We start from the raw sequence: 21,076 nt of genomic DNA, 5'->3' as shown, positions 1-21,076 counted from the left end.
CATGATATAAATCTAGGCCCGAATTTGTACTTCGCTAGCACCACCCACATATATTGCCACGAGAATGAGTCGAATATCTAGTGCAGCAGCTACGGCCTGCGCACCCGGTTCCACCTGAGCAAGGATATTGAAAAGGCGCCTCAAATTAAGTGCTGTGGAGAGGCCAGGGACGAAGCCAGACTGGTCAGCTTGCATGATGTGTGTCATATAAGGGGCCAGCCGAAGGGCTAATGCCGTAGCAAATATTTTAACGTCAGAGTTAATGAGTGATAGTGGATGGTAAGATCCACACTGCTCGGGTGGCTTGCCAGGTTTCAGCAGTACAGTAATCACTGCCTCACACATTGTGGGGGGGACCCGCAGAGTACAGGATTCTTCCCATAGGGCAACCATTTGAGGCACCAGTCGATATTTAAAATGTTCATAAATGGCAGGGCCTCAATGCTGCAGGAGATCTCCTCCGCTGACATGGGGCTGTCGAGAGCCCCCCCTGGCTTCGCTGGACAGCACAGATAGCGGCAGAGTATCAAAGAATGCCTTGGTGTCGGGAACAGGTGCCATATCTTTATTACCATAGAGAGTTGTGTAAAAGAAGCAAAATACCCAATATACTTCAGATGCACTGTGTATCCGCACCCCAGGGGTGTCTTGCACAAGTGGGATGTGGTGCTTGCCACCCACCTGTCACACGATCCTAGCCAACAGCCTGCCAGGGCGCTAACCCTCGCCACATTTCCTCGACAAGCTAGGGCGGTCTAGGAATTTCAGTTCCCTATCAGCATGTAACCAGAATTTGTCAAGTTCACCCTTAATGTCGCCCAATGTAGTGGTAGTGGGGTTAATTGCATATTGTTCCTTAAGCTGTCGTAGGGTGGTTTCACTAGCTTGTATATCCTGACGTATTGCTTTAATTATCCCAGATTCTTTACTCAGGGCTATAGCACAGACATATGCCTTGAAGGCTTCCCACAGAGTTGCACACGTGTTGACTGAGCCTGTGTTGACCTCGAAATATTTCTCTATGCATTTCCCAATTTCAGCCTCAAACACAGAGTCCAGTAATGCCTGGGGTATAAGTCATCATGGGCGCCTCTCCCCCCGTAGTATCCCCAGTGTAAGTGACAGTATGATCGGGGAGTGATCAGAGAAGGTCCTAGGGCAGATAGTGGCCTCGTCAAGGCACCCAACTAGGGCACTAGACACCAACCACATATCAATGCGTGAGTGGGAGTCGTGCACCGTGGAGTAGAAAGAATACCCTCTGGATGTCGGGTTCAGTAGTCTCCAAGAATTCACCACCCCCAATTCGGTCAAGCCCTCCCGTATCACTCGAGCAGCCCTGGTCAACTGTCGGGTCTTATTCCCAGATCTGGCAAGGTCCGTATCCATATTGTATTGAAGTGCCCCCCCCCCACAGAATAGCTACTAGGGAATATAATGCCAACAGGTCCATCACCTGTGTATAAAAGTCGGGATTGTCAGTGTTTGGACCATATATGTTCCATTACACTATCTCTTGACCCTGTAGTACACTGTATAGTTGCACATACTGCCCGAGTGGGTCCAAATGTGCTGTTCTATGTGTGTATTGTATCTGCACTGGGCGGAGTATATTGTGTAGTAGCGCTGCGCGCCTCGGCTCCTAGCAAACCTCTCACATCCCATGGCCAAAGCATGCGTTTCTTGCAAGAACAAGATCCGCATTTTATTTCTGTCAACATATAGCTGGAGCCATCACATTTTCACTGGGTTGCCTAATCCCTGCACATTCCAACTCATACATCGTAGAGTATCAATAGCCATGAGGTAAAAATACAACATAGGGCCTGTGCCCATAGGGAACAAGCACAAGGCATTTTGATGGAAGTATCACTAAAGAATACTGCCCACAGCTGGTACTATCAGACGTGTCAAGCACATTTTCCATAACTATCACAAAACTACTGCCCCACCCCTCTCCCAATCAGAGGAATGAACTCCCAGCAACCCAATAACATTTGCAGCATTGCAATGGGGGGCCGTCTGCCGACAATATCCCGGTCTCAACACAGCCTATCATTCATATATGAAGCAAATTACAGATGGATGTTTCTATAGTTAGTTTCAACAAAGTTAGAGAGCAGTGGCTGCCCTGTCAGGCTGTCTGTGGTGACAATTCCAAAACAGTTCGTCCATAGTCAATGTCACAGAGTACACCAGTTGACCAGGGCAGCAGAGCAGCAGGACCATGTAGTATAGGGCTACCCCGGAAAATGGTCATCCAAAAATGTCAGAGCCTCCTCAGGAATGGTGAAGAAATAAACCTTGCCGCCATGTTCAATCCTCAGCCTGACTAGGTGTAGCAAGGCGTATTTTTTCTCCAAGTACCGGAGCCTCTTTTTTTGTGGACATGAATGTTTTGTGCTTTTGCTGAACAGCAACAAAGAAGTCAGGATACAGGTGGATCCTGCTGGAGGCTAATGTTAGTTCACCCTTGGCTCTTGCAGTCCACAGCATCGCATCCCTGTCACTGTAATTAAGGATACAGGCAATTATCAGTTGGGGAGGAGCCCCAGGTTTAGGCTTAGGGACGAGCAATGAATGTGCGTATTCTATTGCGAATTGTGGTGATAGTTTAGGGGCATCCAGCAGAGATAACAGGGTGAATTCCACAAAGTCTTCCATGGAGCCGTCAATGTTTCCCTGCGGAATGCCTATTATGCGCAGATTGTTACGTCTTGAGCGAGTCATCATTCTTCTTGCTGATGGACAGTACCTGTCTTGAGAGCCCAGTGACGTCTGCTCTGAGGGCAATTATCTCATCCTCAGTTGTGCCAACTCTAGTCTCCACTTCAGTGATGCGAACATCGGTTTTCTCCATACGGGAAGTTATGGAACTGATTGTGCCACACATATTGTCCAGCTTGGTTTGCATAGTGGTGAACCCCTCCCGCATGTATTCCATCATGCACTGGAGTTCAATGGGCTCATCCAGTATCGAAAGGCCCCGTGCGACCTCCGCCACCTCTGGGGTCTTGAGCGGAGCCTTGGCAAACATATTGATCAAGCTCTACCTCTTCCCTGAATCTTTGGTCATGACGGCACAACGCGGAGCAGCCCAAGGTGGCAGGGGCTGCTCAGCAGGGTAAAATGGGGATCACCACAGCATGGTGAAAGAATGTAGGAGTGTGGGAACCAGCAGCTCTGCAGTCACAATGGTCTCCCAAACTTGTTTGCAGTATAGTACTTGAAACACTTCAGTGAGCGAGGCCAGGAATCAGGGACAAGGAAGGGGCCCGGCAATGCGATGGTTAATGAGCTACTGCAGGCGGATGGCAAGGGCTCCAGGGGCCCAGCAAGCCCTGGGGCGCGCCCACAGGCCACGGTGAGAGAGCAGTATTCGAGGGGCTAGGTGAGGGGGCACCTCAAATCGGCACACCTCGGAGTGGACGAACAATACCTGGGGGCTAGCAGCCACTCACCACCGGCTCTGTCACAATACAGTTCAGGTTGGGTCCAGGCTCTGGGCTCAGTGTGCATTTGCCTTGGCCGTCAGCAGACTGGTAGTATTGCTGAAGGCTCCTCCCTTTGCCGCCGAGGGGGCTGCACAGCTAAGTCGCCGGTGGTTCAGGCAGTGTGAGGCTGAAAACAGGCAGCCCGTCTCCAGAGAGCCAGGGCACTGCAGGAGAAGTAATCCCAATAGCGTTCAGATCAGGGGCGCCAGCCAAGCAGCGGTAGACACAGCAGGATACAGGCCGGCAGGGTGGGCCAAGCTGGCAGTGGCAGATGGCGGGAAATGGCCATATGCAGCGGCGGCTCAAGGGGCGGCGCAGTGAACCCTCCGAGGTTTGAAACCTCCCAGATGGTAGTAGAGGTGCGCCATGAGAGGAACAGAACAATTTTGTGAATCGGTGCACCAGATTAACCAAGTATAGTGGGGGGTGAAAGTCCCGGGGTACGGAGCTCGAAACTCAGGCAGCCATCTTCCCTCATGAGCAACCGTGCCCCCGTCACCTTAAATTTCTAATATTGCTGCGCAGTAATTTCCTCTGTTTAACCAGTTCGATATTATAAACATGTTTAGGGAGAAAATCAGGTTTCCTCTTAGTCGTCTTAATCTCTGCAAAAAGTGAAAGGATAGATTCATAGTCTAATCCGGATCTACCACTTTTTAAATTCTCCTTGTAGCTAGTAAGAATTGCAGGTACATCATGTGGCTAAAGAATATTCTATTTGTAACCTGGTTAGAATATAGATTACTAGACTTGGCATTTCCGATGTTCTCTTCCAGTTCTTCCATGTAATTCTCAGGAGACTATGATCACTGTTCTTCATTGATAGGACTGAGAGCAGTTATATTCTATGAGAAAGTGCCTCTGAGAAAATAACATTGTCTAAGGAGGCCTTTGAAAGACCCCTAACCCAGGTGGCTCTTCCTGGAACGTCACCCTTTGTCTGGCCATTCAACATGTATACTTCTCTATTTCTCAATTCTCGCATCCTTAAAGATGCCCTTTCCTGGGCAGGAGAGGTGGTGATTTTGTGAAGACGCAGGGGGTTCCCCAAATCATCCAAGCATCTTATGTTTAGATCCCCACAGATAATAAAATGAGGGTTACAAAGTGGAGTGTAGGCTTCATCCATCAAATCTCCTATACAATTAACAAAAATGTTTGCGGTAATCATTGCCAGGTTCCAATATAAGTTGAATAGCACCATAACCTTGGAGTCTTGGGTTTTCCCCTGGATAAGATTCAATACCAGCATTTGAACGAATGGGTTCAGATTATTTTTTCTCTAGGAGAGACCAACCCTGTCCATTTCTTATCAAGGTTACCAGGCCAGAGAAAGGCCTTCCCCTTTTACCCTTCATCGCCGGATTTAGATATACTGAGAAGTCGTCACCACACGCTGGGCTATGACGCAACCATGTTTCCTGTAGGCATCAAATACCATAACAAGCCATGTCCAGTTGATTATCTTTAAACAACTGGCGAAACCCCATAGTGTTCCAAGACGCCACTACCACATTGCCGGGGCCTTCCCCCACCTCATTCTATTTGTTGTGGGTGGCTGCTAGCACCCCCGCTACCAAGGACCAATCGTCTTGCTCATTTGGTGGGTTGAATTGATCAGTTTCTTCAGTAACTTTTATATTTTTATGCATGTATGTGGAATCCAAGTTCTAAGTGTATACTTAATGTCATTTAGTCCTAGTTTTTTTCGTGTAAACCCTTTTAAAGGCTTTTCTGATGATAACTGGAAAAAAGCAGGATTTGATTTGAACATCGAATATATGTACCTGGCATAAAAAAACAAAGCAGCAGATTGCCTGTCTAGGTTCACTAACTATGTAGAGTGCAACAATGAGAATGAGATTGAAGAGCAGGCACACACAACAAGGTGTAGTGTTGAAAGAAGAATGGAGACAGCGATGACGGAGGACAAAACAGTGAGCAGCATAAAACTAGCTATAAAAAAAAATCTAGAAAAACAGGAAAGTGTGTAAGGACATCAAGGGTAAGGCATACTAGATGGGCTGACATGAATTACACACAGAACAAGGCATTGTAATGAAAGGTGATCAAATAATCCCCCAGAAGGCGTAAGGGCAAGAATAGTACAGCTGGCACACAAAGGACATCAAGGCATGTCCAGAATTAAGCAGAGAATTAGACAAGATTATTGGTGGCCCACATGTGATGAGCAAGTGGAAAGGGGAATTAGTGAGTACTATATATATGTGAATATTGATGAATTGTGTTCAAGTAGAACCAATCCCATGACTAACTACAGTACCGAGTATGCCATGAAAGAGATTAGGATTTGCCATTATAGGACCCGTGAGAAGCCAACTATTGCAGTCATATTTTATGGTCCTTATAGCCCTGCTGTCTAGGTGGGTGGAAGTAAAAGGTGCTCAGAACATATGTACACGTGATGTAATTATCTTCTTAGATGAAATATTCAAAATTTAAGGATATCTCACAATTATTATCACAGATAATAGAGTGCAACTTGTATCTGAGGAAATTGAATCCTTCCTTAAAAGGCAACGTATAGAACACTGAACCAATTCGGTATATCACCCAGAAACCAATGGCATGGTTGAAAGACTCAATTGATTCATTAAGGACAGCTTTCAATGAGCAATAGCAGCAGGGTAACATTGGAGGGAAGCAGTAAATAGCACAGTAGTAGCAGCCAGACACAATCCCCATGCAACCACATGAGTTTCCCCATTTGAAATCCTGAGAGTGAGGAAACTTAATACTAGAATATGTGTCTCATGAATGGGAAGGGCAGGTAGAACATATATAAAGTGAGAGGATGTTTAAAGTATAATTAGACAAAGATTAAACATGTAACATGTCATCAATTCATAAAACCACAGCATATAAAGTAATAAAGGCTTTTCACAAAGCTATCAAAATCACAGATAGAAGAGTATGGAACAATAACCGTGTGTGGAAATGGCATGAACTGACCTCCTCAACAAGTTCAATAACAGAACTTGAATAGGCTCAACATGAAGAAAGAGCAAAAGCAAAACATGATATGAGACAAAACACAACAAAGAAGAATGTGGTGAACAAGACACTCAAAGGAAGCAATTTCATCCTAAAAGAGTAAGAGATAAGATGGCAAACCAAGGTATTTTAAGGATTATGTAGAATAGTCAACCAACACGATACTACACCCTAATTATTTCATTACAGTCATCTACCTGCATACATTTTCACAGCTGTACCTACCCGTTCTATTCCTCCCCAACTATTCTAACTACTACCTCCACCTCCAACCAAAGCATCATAAAACTGTCTCAGTGAAGAAGGGATATGTGTGGCATCCTCACATGCTTGAGAACGATCATACAAGTATTCTGGCATGGAGATGGGGCAAGGGAAATTAATAAAGAAGATGAAGATTATTGGCCTACCCCTTGTGGAGTATCATTACTGAGACTTACTGAAATATGCTGTGCATTCTTTTGAATGGAACTCCACCAAATGGCCATGTGGTCAGAACTGTGCATTCACAAAGTCCTCAAAAACAGGGCCACATGTATTGAACCATTATCGAAGGCGCATAGGATGGGATTGGCTTTAGTTGGCTCAACATTTTATGAAGCTCTGCTGGGCTGGATTCCCAGAGGTGAAATCAAATTCCGAAGCCCCATCACCCCTGTGAAAAAATCGACCCAAAGATAGTATGCTCTGACACCAGAGTTTGCAAGAGCAGAGCAAATAAATGCAAGAGGTTTTGTTTGGACATTAAAACAGCTTGTCATAAGTCACAGAATGCTCTCATCTGTTCAAGATTCACAGAACCTATCCAGAAGTAATGTAAAGATGAGCAGGAACTTCTTAATCATTTAGTGAGAGGAAAAAAAGCTTTTGATCACAGTCGCTAGTGCTTGGGGAAGCACAGTTCCTCCCAATTATAGAATGAAAATATGTCTGAATGGCAAAACGGAAACATTTGTTTTCAAAGAACATATCTACATCAGAAGGGCGCTCATATGTTTAAACTACTTAAGTTGAAGGTGGTTATTTTTTCTATGGAAAACCTTATGAAGTCCCAAAATTAGCCAGTGGAGGAAGCAATGAAAGTATCACAGGTCATTTGGTTAATATTATGCTTCAAAAACTGTTTTATGTTTGTTTGTTTGTTTGTTTGTTTATTTATTTTTAATGCGCACCAGACCCGAAGGCATCAGGGCACAGCAACAAGACAATGCAAAGCTTACAGAGTTACAGGGTATGGTCAGGGTAAAACATATATGCTAACTGTAAACAGGTAGGCTACATAAGTACAGCAAGCAGGTATTAAGAAATTCTTTGATGGAATATACAGATACATCCTAGGTATGAATCCAGGTAATACATACTAGGTTTATCTCCAGAAAGTTTCAGTGTCATACCTGCCGTCCTTGATCACGGAAAAACTCCCCAGTGTTTTCGATAACCTGCTCATCTGACATCTGTGAGTAGGGCTGCTCCCTGCAAAACGTGAAGGTCTCCCAAAGTGTCACACCGAATGCCCACACATCGCTGGCTGTAGTAAACTTTCCCTGCAGGATAGCAGTGCAATTTTACTAAATTAAGAGGAATACAATGGGCTTTTGGGAACTTCAAATAAATCACATTTATTGTATCAAGATAGAATAAAAGGTTCACTCCCATTTGCAGGCATCCCCGACCTGTGATTCCTCAGATGTTTTGACCAACAACATCAATCAGCCCAAGCCATTAAAATCAATAGTGAGTAATAAGGGGAGTCATAGGCCAACACACCTGGAGAACAGCAGTAAACTACTCTTGAGGAACCCAAGCTATCCACAGCAGCACTTAAAACTCACCTGTTTAAAGTAATTTTGAACTAGTCTGTGTTTTTCTGTATAAACATAATATTTTGCCTGTACTCTAAATTTCAACGCATTGCAAAACAGAAATTACATAACGCAAATCAACTTTTCTTTTAATTTATTCAGATTTGCATGAGGACATTAGGAACTTGATTCAGAGATACATTCACTGCCATAGTGAGAGTAATAGGAGGAGCTGGACCATTATAAGCTGAAAGTTGTCCAACCTCTGCCATTCCACTCTTGGCAGCTCCATAAAGAGGGCCTCATCGACTTGTGAGATAAAGAGTGCTTGAAAATGCAAGCTATTAAACAGATTTAATAACCCATTAAATGCCCTTGGAGCAATATTGTTGGTCAGAATATATGCTATTCTTAATAGCAATTGCGACTGGGTCAGACACCTGATCCTGTCAAGGGAGGATGGGGACCCCTCTCATCTTGAATCAGGATGACTACTGGGGTGTTTGCCAGAAACAGTCATGCCCCAGAGGCGGCATGAGGGCCCCAGTCTCTGTCCCCCCCTGTCCTTATGTGGCTGTTGCAAGTGGAAGGTACCACCATTAATCATCCCATGCCTGACACACAACATGTTGGCTGGTATCCTCTCTGTTTTCTTTCAGACCCATCTGCAGTGAACCAGAGAGTATCCGACCCATGAGAAGAAGAGCCAATCCAAGGACTCCAATTACCAGACAACCCAGCAGCAAACGAGGAACCATCCAACTCATGAGAAAGAGGCACAAAAGAACCAACATTTTATGGAGCACCCAGCGAACCAGGCACTTGCTCTGCTTGCGCTTTGCTGCGGATTAGCCAGGATGCTGAGGTTAGCGAAGGCAAGAAGGCCTGGCGAATCCATGCTGGAAAAAGGGGAAGGGCTAAATTGACACTTTATTCATATTTCCCTTTGCAACTTCTCTCCTGGGAAAACATCAGTTAGAGATTGGCCCACAGGAGCAGGTAAGCACTCTAGCCAATGGGCAGGGGAGGAGAAAGCTACATCACACACCAAGCAATACATAAGGTGGAAGGTGACAGGGATGAATGTAGGTTGTTCAGTGGATGAAAGGGGTGAGGAGGCAGGCAGAGGAAGGACGGTTGCGTGTTTATGATGACTACAGTGAATGAGTGAGACTAAGTGGGACAGTAAGAGAGGACGTGAGACTGAGTGAGAAAGATGACTGACAGAGTGAAAGGAATGCAAGCAGAGGAGAGATGGAGCATGGTGGAGAGTAGTGGAGAATAGAGTGGAGGGTAGGAAGAAGAAGTAGACATGAGACGGAATAACATTGAAGGAAATGACGAGAGAGAGGGAGAGAAAATATAGAGTGGGAGGAGCAGAAGGGGAGAACAAAAGGAAGATTATTAGTTCATATGCTGGCAAACAGTTATGTAAACATCAGCATGAAGGTAGACCTAAGCCTGACCCCCATTAACTGAACTGAACTGGACATCATTGTTTAATTAACATGTGAGGTGAAAAGAAGCGTGACACACCTAGACAACACAGTTTTCAGCTTCTTTGCCGATTCTTTCATTTTTAGCTAGAAGAACCATCTCAAACATTTTGGACTACCTTCCTTATATTCTCCAGATCCCCAGATTGATTTGCCACATATAGGAAAACTGTGTAGATGTAGAGGCACCAACCCATGAGAAAGAGACACAAAATAACAAAAGTAATGGAGCACCCAGAAAACAGGACACTGGCTGAACCAGCGCTCGGCTGCCCACTACCCAGGATGCTAAGGCGAGAGATTCAAATCTCAGGCAGTCATCGCCAAGGCCTGGCGGGTCCATGCTGGATTAAGGGGGATGTACTAAATTGACACTTTATGCATGTTTCCCTGTACAACCTGTCTCCTGGAGAAAATCAGATTGGCACACAGAAGCAGGGACGCACTCTAGCCAATGAGAGGGGGAGAGATGGTTACATCACACACCGAGCAGTATAAATGAAGGAAGGTGAAATGGATGAGTGTGGAACGTTTGGGTGTGTTCAAGGGGCAAGGAGGCGGGCCAAAAATCCAGGCAGAGGAAGGACGGTGGCGCTTGTATGGTGACTGCGGTGAGTGAGGCTAAGGGGGAGAATAAGAGAGCAAGTGAGATTAAGTGATAAAGTTGAGTGGGACAGTGAAAGGAGGGTGAGTACAAGACGGGGGTAGCATTGAGGGTAGGAATAGGAAGTACACATGAGATGGAATAACATCAAAGGAACAGACAAGAGAGAGAGATGGAGAGAAAATAGTGAGCGGGAGAAGAAGATGGGGAGAGTAGAAGGAAATGAAAGGAAGGAAAGAGAGGGGGGCCAAGGAGACCTGGGTGGCTAGAAGGCACCGTTCCCTGTTTTGAAGATCATCATAATTCTTTTTGGATACAAGCTATGAAGTAAAATAGAAAAGGCTGTTGCCTTTAGACCATCGCCTCAAGCCAGTAAGAATTTCAATGGTAGGGGCTACCGATCTCTAGTGACTGGCTTGGGAAGTAGGGAAGTCTGGGCTAGGAAGGGAGACGAGAGGGAGTGAAAGAGAGAGAGAGAGAAGAGAGAGAGAGAGAGAGAGAGAGAGAGAGAGAGAGAGAGAGAGAGAGAGAGAGAGAGAGAGAGAGAGAACACGAAATGGACAGGCGGACAGCCCTTAGTTGGACCTCCATGAAAATGAAAATAAAAACCCTTCAATTGTCTCCTAGAGTTTGTGTGTTTTCGAGGCCATTTGCGACACAATATAACATGGAATATCATACTTGTTTTATTAGTTCATCTGCCAGCAAACAGTTATGTAAACATCCGCATGAGATTATACCTAACCTTAGCCCCATTAAATGAACATAACTAAACATTGGGCCTCATTCCGACCCTGGCGTTAACCAAGGCGCTATTAGCGCCTTGGTTGACGCCGTTATTTTTCCGACTCCGCCATGGTGAATGGCGGAATTACCGCCCCATTCCAAGGTTGGCGGGGTCGGTAATTCCCCATTCACCATGGGCCCTTCCCCATTCCCATTTTTGCCCCATAGGGCTCAATGGGAATGGGGAAGGCGCTAATTACGGCACCGTAAATTACGGTGCCGTAATTAGCTCCTAGGTCCCTTTGCGGGTTGGTTTTTTAACGCCTGCAAAAAGCAGGCGTTAAGTACCAACCCGCAAAGGGAACTCGGAATAGGGCGGTAAGGGTTTAACGGCAGCGGTCTCGTTACCGGTGACCGTTAACCCTTACCGCCCTACTCGGAATGACCCCCATTATCTAGTTAAAATGTGAGCTGAAAACAGGGAATACATGTAGTGTCTCAGGAACGGGAGACACAAGCAATTTGAACTGTATTTATTTCACGTATATGTACAAATACGATATATGCAAGGATACACGCCTGTTCTCACGACCTACCACATCCTTCAACCACCATTCCTCGCTCCAAACATTCTTCCTTGGAACCCTCGGAGTCCCGAGAGCTGTAGCATGGGTTCACGCGGCTACACGTCTCAGCCAAACTAAAAAAAACCTTCTCTTCACAAAGTTCCACCATCTTCTCATAGACGTTGCAGGGTCCTCCTCTACACATATTCTTTGAGATGCTCTGGCCTCTAATACAATCTTCCAAATCTCGAAGTGAGTGACCTATCTGTTGTTCTTGGCAAGGAAAAATCCCTCTAATTCTTTTTGACATTTACTCCGGCATCACTCTCCACACCACCATAACTCTCCACACCATTAGATCTCATTCTCATCAATGTCACCTCACCATATTCCACACTCTTCCATCTTTCAACCTAATGGCATGCTTGAATACTTCCTTAAATATAATGGAATCTGACCATCTACAGCACCCGTCTCTGAGGGCTACAGGCAGTTTGATTCTGACCATGTCCCCCCCAGCAGGGAAAAGGTTGCCCCTCCTCACACCCACACTGTCACGCAGCAATTTGTTTTTCAGTTGACCCTTCCTGATATTCTCCAGCACACCTTTCAACATACTCTCTGATACCGGAGTTCTACCATTCAAGCAGGCACAAGCTCAGTATTGGCTTTCCTCCCCCTGCTAAGCTCAAATGGTAAAACCCTGGTGGTGCAATGAGGGGTGAACCTGTGGGCCATAACTAATTCTTTTACTGCAAGCTTCCAGTCATGGCCATTAGCCCACGCCTACCTGATGGCTTCCTTTAGCACCCTGCTAAAGTGCTCCATTACCCCGTTGGTCTGAGGGTGACACATGGCACTCTTTCTGTGTACTATGGTGTGCGTGCAACAATATTCTTCCATCTCTCTCAACCTGAATTGTGACCCATTGTCATTATGAAATTTGGATACGCCTCAGAAGCACACACCTCCTCCAAGAAATCAATCACACTCACTCTTTGTCGTAATATTGGGCTTAATCAAAACCTCCACCCATCTGGTGAGCAAGTCTATCACTAACAGACAGAAAGACTGCACACCATCACTCCAGATGGGACCAAGAATGTCCATCCCTAACTTGCTCCACGGCTGCTCCCGGATATCCGTGATGACCATAGGATGTCTGGAACCCACACACACTTTGTCACTTCTATTGCAAAGGATACAATCTCGTACAACCCTTTCAATCTGTAAATCACAAGCTGGTCACCAGTAGTCATTTCTTATTCTCTGTTTAGTCTTTACAATCCCCTGGTGACCTTCATGTCCAAGTTCTATGAGGTGACCTTCTACTCCTTCAGGTGGAATAATTTTGTCTCCACGCTTCAGCTTACCACTCTGGACATACAATCGTCTTTCATATTCCACAAGGAAGAAAGACCTAGTTCCTCGAATATTTTCTTTTTGGGTTTACCGTCCACCAAATGTTGCATGATTTTATGCAAATGTACATCTTGTCTCATGGCTTCTTCGCACTCATCTCGGGGAATGGGGTGGGAGGACATTTCCAGAACCACTTATTGGTCCTTCTCCTTATCCTCTGGTTCCTCCACTGACGTCATCCTCGACAAGCAGTCTGCAGCATCACTTCTAACACCTAGTATGTACTTAACCATGCAATTGTATTCCTGAAGATGAGGCACCCATCTCTTGATTCTGACTTATACCTTCCAAGGAAGGTCTTTACGTGTGCATGGCACGTGGGGCTTGGCATACCTTCAATGGCCTCTGCTAAATGCTTCTTGGGACGTATGCCTTCTGTGGAGATGAGATGCATCAGATATTCAATTTCTCTCCTGTTGATCTTGCATTTCTCCCGGCTCAACGTCATCCTAGCAGCATGTAGTTTCCTAAATACAGCTTCCAACCTCTCATTATGAACTCGTAGATCATTTGCATAAACTAAAATATCACCTTGGAAGTACAGAATACCCTCATCTCCATGAACCAGTGTATGCATATTATTTTGAAAAACTGAGGCTGCCGATACAAGACCAACTGGCATATATTTGTATTGACATAGTCCCTCAGGGGTAATATATGTCATCAAGCACTTGGAGTTCTTGCAACGTCACCTGATGATATGCAGAGGTGAGGCCTAACGTGAAAAAATATTTTGCAGGACCCATAGTTGTTATTATTTCTTGGACATTTGGTAGTGGGTGACTCTCGGGAACAATGCAGTTATTTAACCCCCTCATGCCCACACAAATTCTGCACTTGCCAGTGCTCTTTCTCAATACAACTAGAGGAGACACCTACTCTGACGCATCAATGCTCTCTATGTTGTCCTTCTCCTGTAGTTTTTTTTATCTCCTGTTTAACTTCTTCTCTCATTGACAACAGAACAGTTCTCATTTTCTGGGCCACCGGCACACATTTATTTTTTTCATTTGTATTTTATGTACAAATCCATACAAGCAATCTATTTTGTTCTGGAATACTTCATGTACCAGGTGGCTTTTGCTCTCTGCACCTTTAATGGCAAATACTACATCATCTGCATTGGGATCAAGTTTCACTTGAAGATTTCTTTGATGCGCCCAGCTCAATAGGGAGGTCCCCCTTTTCTTCGACACATATACTTTGCCTCTTGATTTCCTATCTTTGAAATTCAGAGATGCCCAGAAAAATCCAAGTAATTTGAATCTTGCTCCACCATGGGCTCTTGAAATTATATCAACCTCATTAAGATATCTGCATCCTAGTTTTTCCCATTCACGCTGTGGCATGAGGGTATATTTAGCACCAGAATCAATCATCATGGTTATTGCGACACCACCGACGGAGACAGGGCGCTTGGGGCTGTGAAGCTCTTCATCATCGTCCACTACTAGTGATATGCATTTGTCAACTTCCTCTTTACTGCAATCACTGCTGATCCAATGTGTGGCTGTTTTCCTGTTCCTGCAGTACCTTGCAAGATTACCTTTACCTTTATAAATCCAACAAATGATTCTCAAAGCTGATCACTCTGGATTGTCTGCCCAGTGGGTTGCGCAGTCACATCTGAAACACCTCTTCGGGCTGTTCCACCTCGCATTTCTTTGCCCCCTCCTCCTGAAAGTTGTTCAGCCTCTGCTATCATCCTTCCATCCTCTGTGCTCTATATCATTCTATTTTCCTCTCACTGAAAAGGCATCACTAATAGCAGTAATCATATCCAGAGTCTTGGGTACTACCACTGGTTGTGGTATCATGTCTATCCTTGTATTTGTCTCTCTTACTCTATCCTCAAGGACCTTAATACTTTTTTCAGTGTGTTGCACTTCTGTGGCAATTCTTAAGACAGTGTCCAATGGAGGGTCATCCTCCGACCACAGCTTTTCTCTGACTTTCCCACTGCACTCAAACATACATTGGTCCCTGGTATGTTTGTCTAGCTGTCTATTGAAGTTGCATGTCCTGGCCAATGTTTGCCCATCTTCTTAATCGCTTCCTTGTATTCATTCAGGTTCTTAATTCACTATCCAGAAGGTCTGGTAGATCTTCAAACTTCTCCTGACCTGCAGACCCCAAGCAGTGCAGCAGGAGTGATTTTCTCCTTTCCATCCACACTCTAATTAACGCTGCACACTACATTGGCATAATGCTCAAAAATGTAATCCACCAATTCCAAGGCACAGATGACTCTCCAATTTCAGGTAAGAAAAAGACCTTTGGGGAATGCTGTTGAAAGCCATGTCTCCTGCTCCCCTGTGCGAAGATGTGATTAGAACTCAAAATGAGGTAAAGAAAAACGTTTCTTTTATATGTTACTCTGCAGCAAGAGGAGAAGTGTATCCAATTATTAAATATTTGGTAAATCATGTCGAGAAAACCTTTGTCATCCGGAGTTACATTGCAGCATTGTAGCAGTGCAGGAAGGACATTGCTGTATAACATTAACAGTCCTGTAGCATAATCGTTCAACAAAGAAGCTGTCCCCTCATTCAACACTGGGAAACACTTGCAGAGAAGTATTACTGATGTGTGTTACTGATTTGTAGAATGAAGTATCTCAGTTGTGCTGCGCATCTGCACTATATAATACTGTACTCTGTAGGTTGTTAATAGGGACCATGCCAGCATTCTGCATCTCAGTTGCACTGCACGATTGCACTGAGTAGTATGGTACTCGTCAGGCTGTTCATAGGGAACGTGCCAATGTTCTGCTGTCCTTTCCTCCAGTCAGGGGAACAGTGATGGGAGCTTGCGACTGCGGGTTCGTTGGTGCTCAAACATGAGCAATTCCATGAAAACCGATAGGGTACGTGGATACACTCTGCATGGACTAGTGGCGATAGTGAGAGCGCTGAGATAAGGCTAACCAGGTAGAGGCTCACCTTATATGCTGCACGTTATCTTGGGGTGACCGGAGCAGGCTGCGGGGCTCGGAGCAGGTCCTCGGTGTTCGTCACCGACTTTGTAGTGTCTCAGGAACAGCAGACACAAGGTCATTTATACTGTATTTATTTCACATGCATGTACAAATAAGATATATGCAGGGAGCCCTGCCTGTTCTCACAACCTTTAAGGTCCTCCATTGTTAGGCAGCAACCTGTGCAGTTCCCTTAGGGACCACTCAAAGGGCTTAAGACTACAGGTGTTGGCGGTAAACCCAATTGGTAGCAGTCTGTACCACCCAGATTTACCTGGTAGCTGTGGCTGAGTAGCCAGACTTCTCTCAAGAAGAGTTAGACAGTATATAGAGTATACAGGATAGGTACCAAAATACAGTAGCACAAGCAAACACTGACCAGAGCTTGGGTATAAAAGTATATAATTATTTATTTAAAAACACACTTTGTAAAATACACTAACACTAATATGGCAAGCAAGTTCAAACACAGTCACTATTAATATATACACATCCCTGATCACTTATTGAACAAGTCTTAGTTAAAACACCACTTATTTTCAGACAGAGGTGAGCGCTTAACCTAAGATGGCACTCCAATAAGTTAATTAAAAAGGGAGAGGAAAAAGGCAGAATTAGGAACATACACAATACCAACACTTTATGAGAACTAGAGCAAGTCAGAAAAGGCAGAGTCTACTGGGGAGCAAGAAAGTCATAGGCCAGGCCCACTCTTGGTGAGAGCAAGGCGGAATGTGTCCAAGATCACACAGTTGAATAGTACTTTTAAAGAGTCTTTGCAAAGAGTTCAAAAAGCGTTGGATCAAGTCAGGAAAAGTTAGTTGAAAGTCAAGGATTTACGGGACACCTTGAACAGTCTGTTGCAAGGGAGACCAGGCGGGACTCAGTACCTGAAATGGTGCGAGAGCTCTAGCGGGAGCAGTTGTTCCTGGCAGCGGGTGCAAGTCAGTGCTTCGTCCAGGGGAAGAGGAGATCTCGACGTGGAGGAAAGCTGGAGGTCGTTGCACTGCCGGGGAAGAGACCAGCCGCGGAGTTTCTCGGTTAAAAGATACTACCCTTTTATTTGCGGTAGTGGGGAAGCGTGGCTATCCGGCCACCGGGGTGCTTGGCACGGGCGATTCAACCATGGGACAATCCATGCGAAAAAGAGGGTGAACTGGTTATCCCCACCAGTTCAGAGGAAGAAGACTCTCCGGGATGAAGATCTTCTCTGTCGTTGGGAAGTGGTGAGACGGTTCAGCCGGGCGGCTCACCACTGGGCCAATCACACAAGAGTGCGATTTGAGTTGCCGAGGCAACTCAGTCCAGGGTGCCTAAACCCCCCTCCCACACATCCTGTAGACCCAGACAGAGTGGCACCACTTTCGGAGGCTTCTGTGGAGAAGCCTGCCAAAAAGTGGAGCAAAGGGCTCGACTTGGGTTGGAGTTACAGAGGCGATCACAAACGCCATTTTATAACTGAGTCCTGGCAAAAAGACCCAACCGGGGAATAAATATTAAATAAATAACCTGGCTGTATCTTTAACATTGCACCAAAAAGTGGTGCGTTTAAAATGAATGGGAAAATCCCATAGGAAATATTCCGGTGGAATATTTCGCGTGGTAACCACTGCCACCAGCCAGAAACTCGACGAGGGGGGACTGTACAGTGCCCCCTCGAAAAACAGACCAGGGGCAATCTAATTACCCCTACTAGTACTTCCACAATATGATGGTTTGTACTGGTTCTGTTCACAATTTAAGACTAGTAAAGTCAATGGTGACTTTACATGCCCTGGGAGACAGTAGTCAGTCCCAGGGTATGGAGTCTATGTTTGGGGGTCACTATGACACCCCTGTGTTACTGCACTGAGGGTGCTGTGTAACACACTTACCAAAAAACACATGAATCCCTATGGAATAAAAGACCCCATAGCCCATAAAACACATTACAAAGTCAGAGGATATCTCAAATCATGTCTAAGAGTGGGAGAAAAAGAGTCTCACTCTTAGCAGGAGAAAAAAATAAACCCCAAAAATCCAGCAAAGCTGCTGGGGGACTCACTAGGTTTGGGAAATTAGCCTTAACAGAGAATTCTCCCTAACATCCATCAACTGCCACTCCTCTCTCTAAACATTCTTTCTTGGAACCCTCTGAGTCCCGAGAGCTGTAGCATGGCTTCACGCACCACACGTCTCAGCCACACTACAATAGACAGCACAGTTTTTAGCTTCTATTGCCTAGATGTCGGTGACAATCCTTTCCTTTTTAGCTAGAAGAAACATCTCAAACATTTTGGACTACGAGAGGCCTCCGCCCTTATATTCCACAAAACCCCAGATTGCTTTGCCACAGGCAAGAAAACAGAGTAGATATAAAGGCACCCCAGAGGATAGCCTTCGGCAACACACTCACAAAGCACAGGGGTCAGGCAAGGAGCAGCAGAGAAAATGACTACACTTGGGCCTGGGAGGGGCCATCTCTATGCAATGTGAGCGAGCCACGCAGCGAGAGCTCTCGCACAACTGCCTCAACAGCAAAAAAAGGAGCACCATTTCCAAGAAATCCCATGAGCTGCATGCCTTCAGCGGATCACTCTCTGGCTGGTACTTCGCAGGTCCTGCAGAGGCATTTCTTTTTTGACAATAAAAGACAATAACCATGGTGGGTTATCGATACATTGATGTAGTCATTACAAAGAAAAAGCATGGCATGGTGCAACAATGTCTTAGTGCGGCTGATCAGTAGATGTTCTAATCTGTCAAGAGATTAGTGCGAAACATGTCATCTTTGCTTCAGTAAAACCGCTAACTTCATTACATAATTATTATCATTATTAAATATCATCTGCCACAACATTGATACTTCTTTTTTTTTTACTTTTATTTATTTATTGGCAACATAATCAGAGTAAATTGGGCTACAATCAGTCAGAGGGCATACAAAACTTCACAGGCTTAACAATTCTATTCAGGACATAGTTTGATAGGTATGTGATGAGCACATAAGGTTGTTCTCCATCGTATATCGCAAATATACATAGTTATAGCAGGCATTCAAACATTGGGGGTAAGGTTGGAAATTCGGCCATGTATCTCTGGGTCGAGACGTGGGGGGCAACAAGACAATGCACAGTTACTCAGATTTCTGGGCCCAGGTGAGTGCTGCCAACCATGACCTCTTTCCATTTCTGTAGTATACCTCTCTTAGCTATCATGCAGCCTGTATTTAGAAAGGACCTGAGTTTCTTGTTTGGTAGGTTCTCCCACTCCCCGAAGAAGGCTCCCATTGTGGAGTGTGCTAAGGGTATGACCACAATGTCCGATAGAGTGTCCAAAACAGAGTTCCAGAATGCTTGCCCGCAGCCGGTTGCAGGCCCAGGACATGTGATTGAGTCAGCTTGGGTACAGCAGCATCTAGGGCAACAGCGTTCAGTAGTTTGGTACATTCTGCTAAGTTTCATGGGAGTATAGTACAGTTTGTTTAGTAGTTTATGTTGCATACATCTAAATCGAAAGTTTAAAGGCACATTTATGGTATGAGCACACATTTGCTTCCATTGCACATGGGATAATCCTGTCCCCACATCCTCAGACCAGCTACTCCTTCCCTTGGAGGTCAGGGTTGGTTGTTTATTCAGCAGGATTTTGGATAGTGTCCGAGTAGCTGCGGACTACCACTGGAGTTTTCAATATATACTAATGCTTCTGTTTCACGGGATTCAGTTGGGAAATCCGGCCATTGTGCCATCACAGCCACCCGTATTCTAAAATACTGCCTGAGTTCCACCCCTGTGCCTGTATGCCCCCATTGCCAGGTTAACAGGGAAATAAATTTACCATCAAGGAATAAATCTGCCATTTCCTTACAACCCAAGCGGTCCCAGCGTGCCACCACTACAGCATTCCAGGTCGGTCTGAGCCCAGGGAATCTCCACAGTGGGAGCCATTTATAATATGGACGTACCGTAGCATGCACAGCAAAAATGGTGCACCAAACAAGTATTGTGGTGGCCACTGGGTTGAACAGGCAGTCGTCTTTGTATTTGCGGTACATAATCAGTGTCTTTAGATCAGTTCTGCCTGCCGCCAAGCGTTTGAGTTTGTCATGTGGGTTTTGTAGCTTCTCGCCATACCAGTGGGTGGCAAACTGGGCCTGTGCTGCTACCCAGTACAACTCAAGGTGTGGGGCCCCAAACCCTCCCCTATCATAGAAGAGGGTCACATCGGTCCACAGCCCCGGAGTGCCATAGGAATCGTGCGCAGTGCCCGTGGAGTCTAGTGAAGAAGGGTTTGCCAGGCCAACCCGGGACGTTAGCATATATATAACAGTTTAGGTACTCATATAATTTTTATCACAGCCAATTTTCCATCCACCTTGAGTGGGAGTGCCCTCCATCTGTTCAGCCTGCTAGTCACAGAACCCTCGGCCTCTAGATAGTTGTTTTTCAGTAAGGTGGACTTTGCACCTGAAACCATCACACATAGATATTTAATCCCATTAGGGACCAACACGGCGGGTATTTGCCCTGTGGCTTTTTATTGCCACCAGTAAGAGGGAACATCTCCAATTTGGTATAATTGAATGTGAATCCAGAGAAGCCGCCCAGCTGAATCATGTCTCGGTTTACTTGAGGGTCTCTAACGTACAATAGCACGTTGTCTGCATAAAGTGAAACTATCTCAGGCGATCCCCTGAGGAAAACCCCCCAGTGTCCATGGAGGGCACGGATCATGTCTGCCATCGGTTCGATAACTAGGGCAAACAGGATCGGAGAAAGTGGGCAGCCCTGGCGAGTCCACCTCCCCAGTACCAACGAATCAGAAACACATGAATTAACCAGCACTCTGGCCGATGGGCATGTATAAAGAAGCTTGTCATAGCTGAGCATTGCAGGGCATATACCAAGCTTCTCAAGAACCACCCATAGGTATTCACATGAGACTATATCAAAGGCCTTTTGGGCATCGATAGTTCCAGCGACAGCTGCTGCC

The 21,076-nt window shown here is 45.4% G+C and overlaps 1 protein-coding gene across 1 annotated transcript in view; it reads right to left on the bottom strand.

The window, feature by feature from the left end:
* DDR2 (discoidin domain receptor tyrosine kinase 2) overlaps positions 1-21,076 on the bottom strand; it is a 1,291,881-nt gene that overhangs the window by 115,979 nt on the left and 1,154,826 nt on the right. Inside the window, exon 16 of the mRNA XM_069641352.1 lies at positions 7,904-8,053. Within this exon, the coding sequence (XP_069497453.1) occupies positions 7,904-8,053 (150 nt within the window). The remainder of the gene's footprint in view (positions 1-7,903; positions 8,054-21,076) is intronic.

Source organism: Ambystoma mexicanum, chromosome 1q, assembly GCF_040938575.1.
Source record: "Ambystoma mexicanum isolate Mex_15411 chromosome 1q, UKY_AmexF1_1, whole genome shotgun sequence".
Taxonomy (NCBI): Eukaryota; Metazoa; Chordata; class Amphibia; order Caudata; family Ambystomatidae; genus Ambystoma; species Ambystoma mexicanum.
The sequence above is the reverse complement of the archived record's forward strand: the minus strand, read 5'-3'. Positions and strand labels throughout refer to the sequence as shown.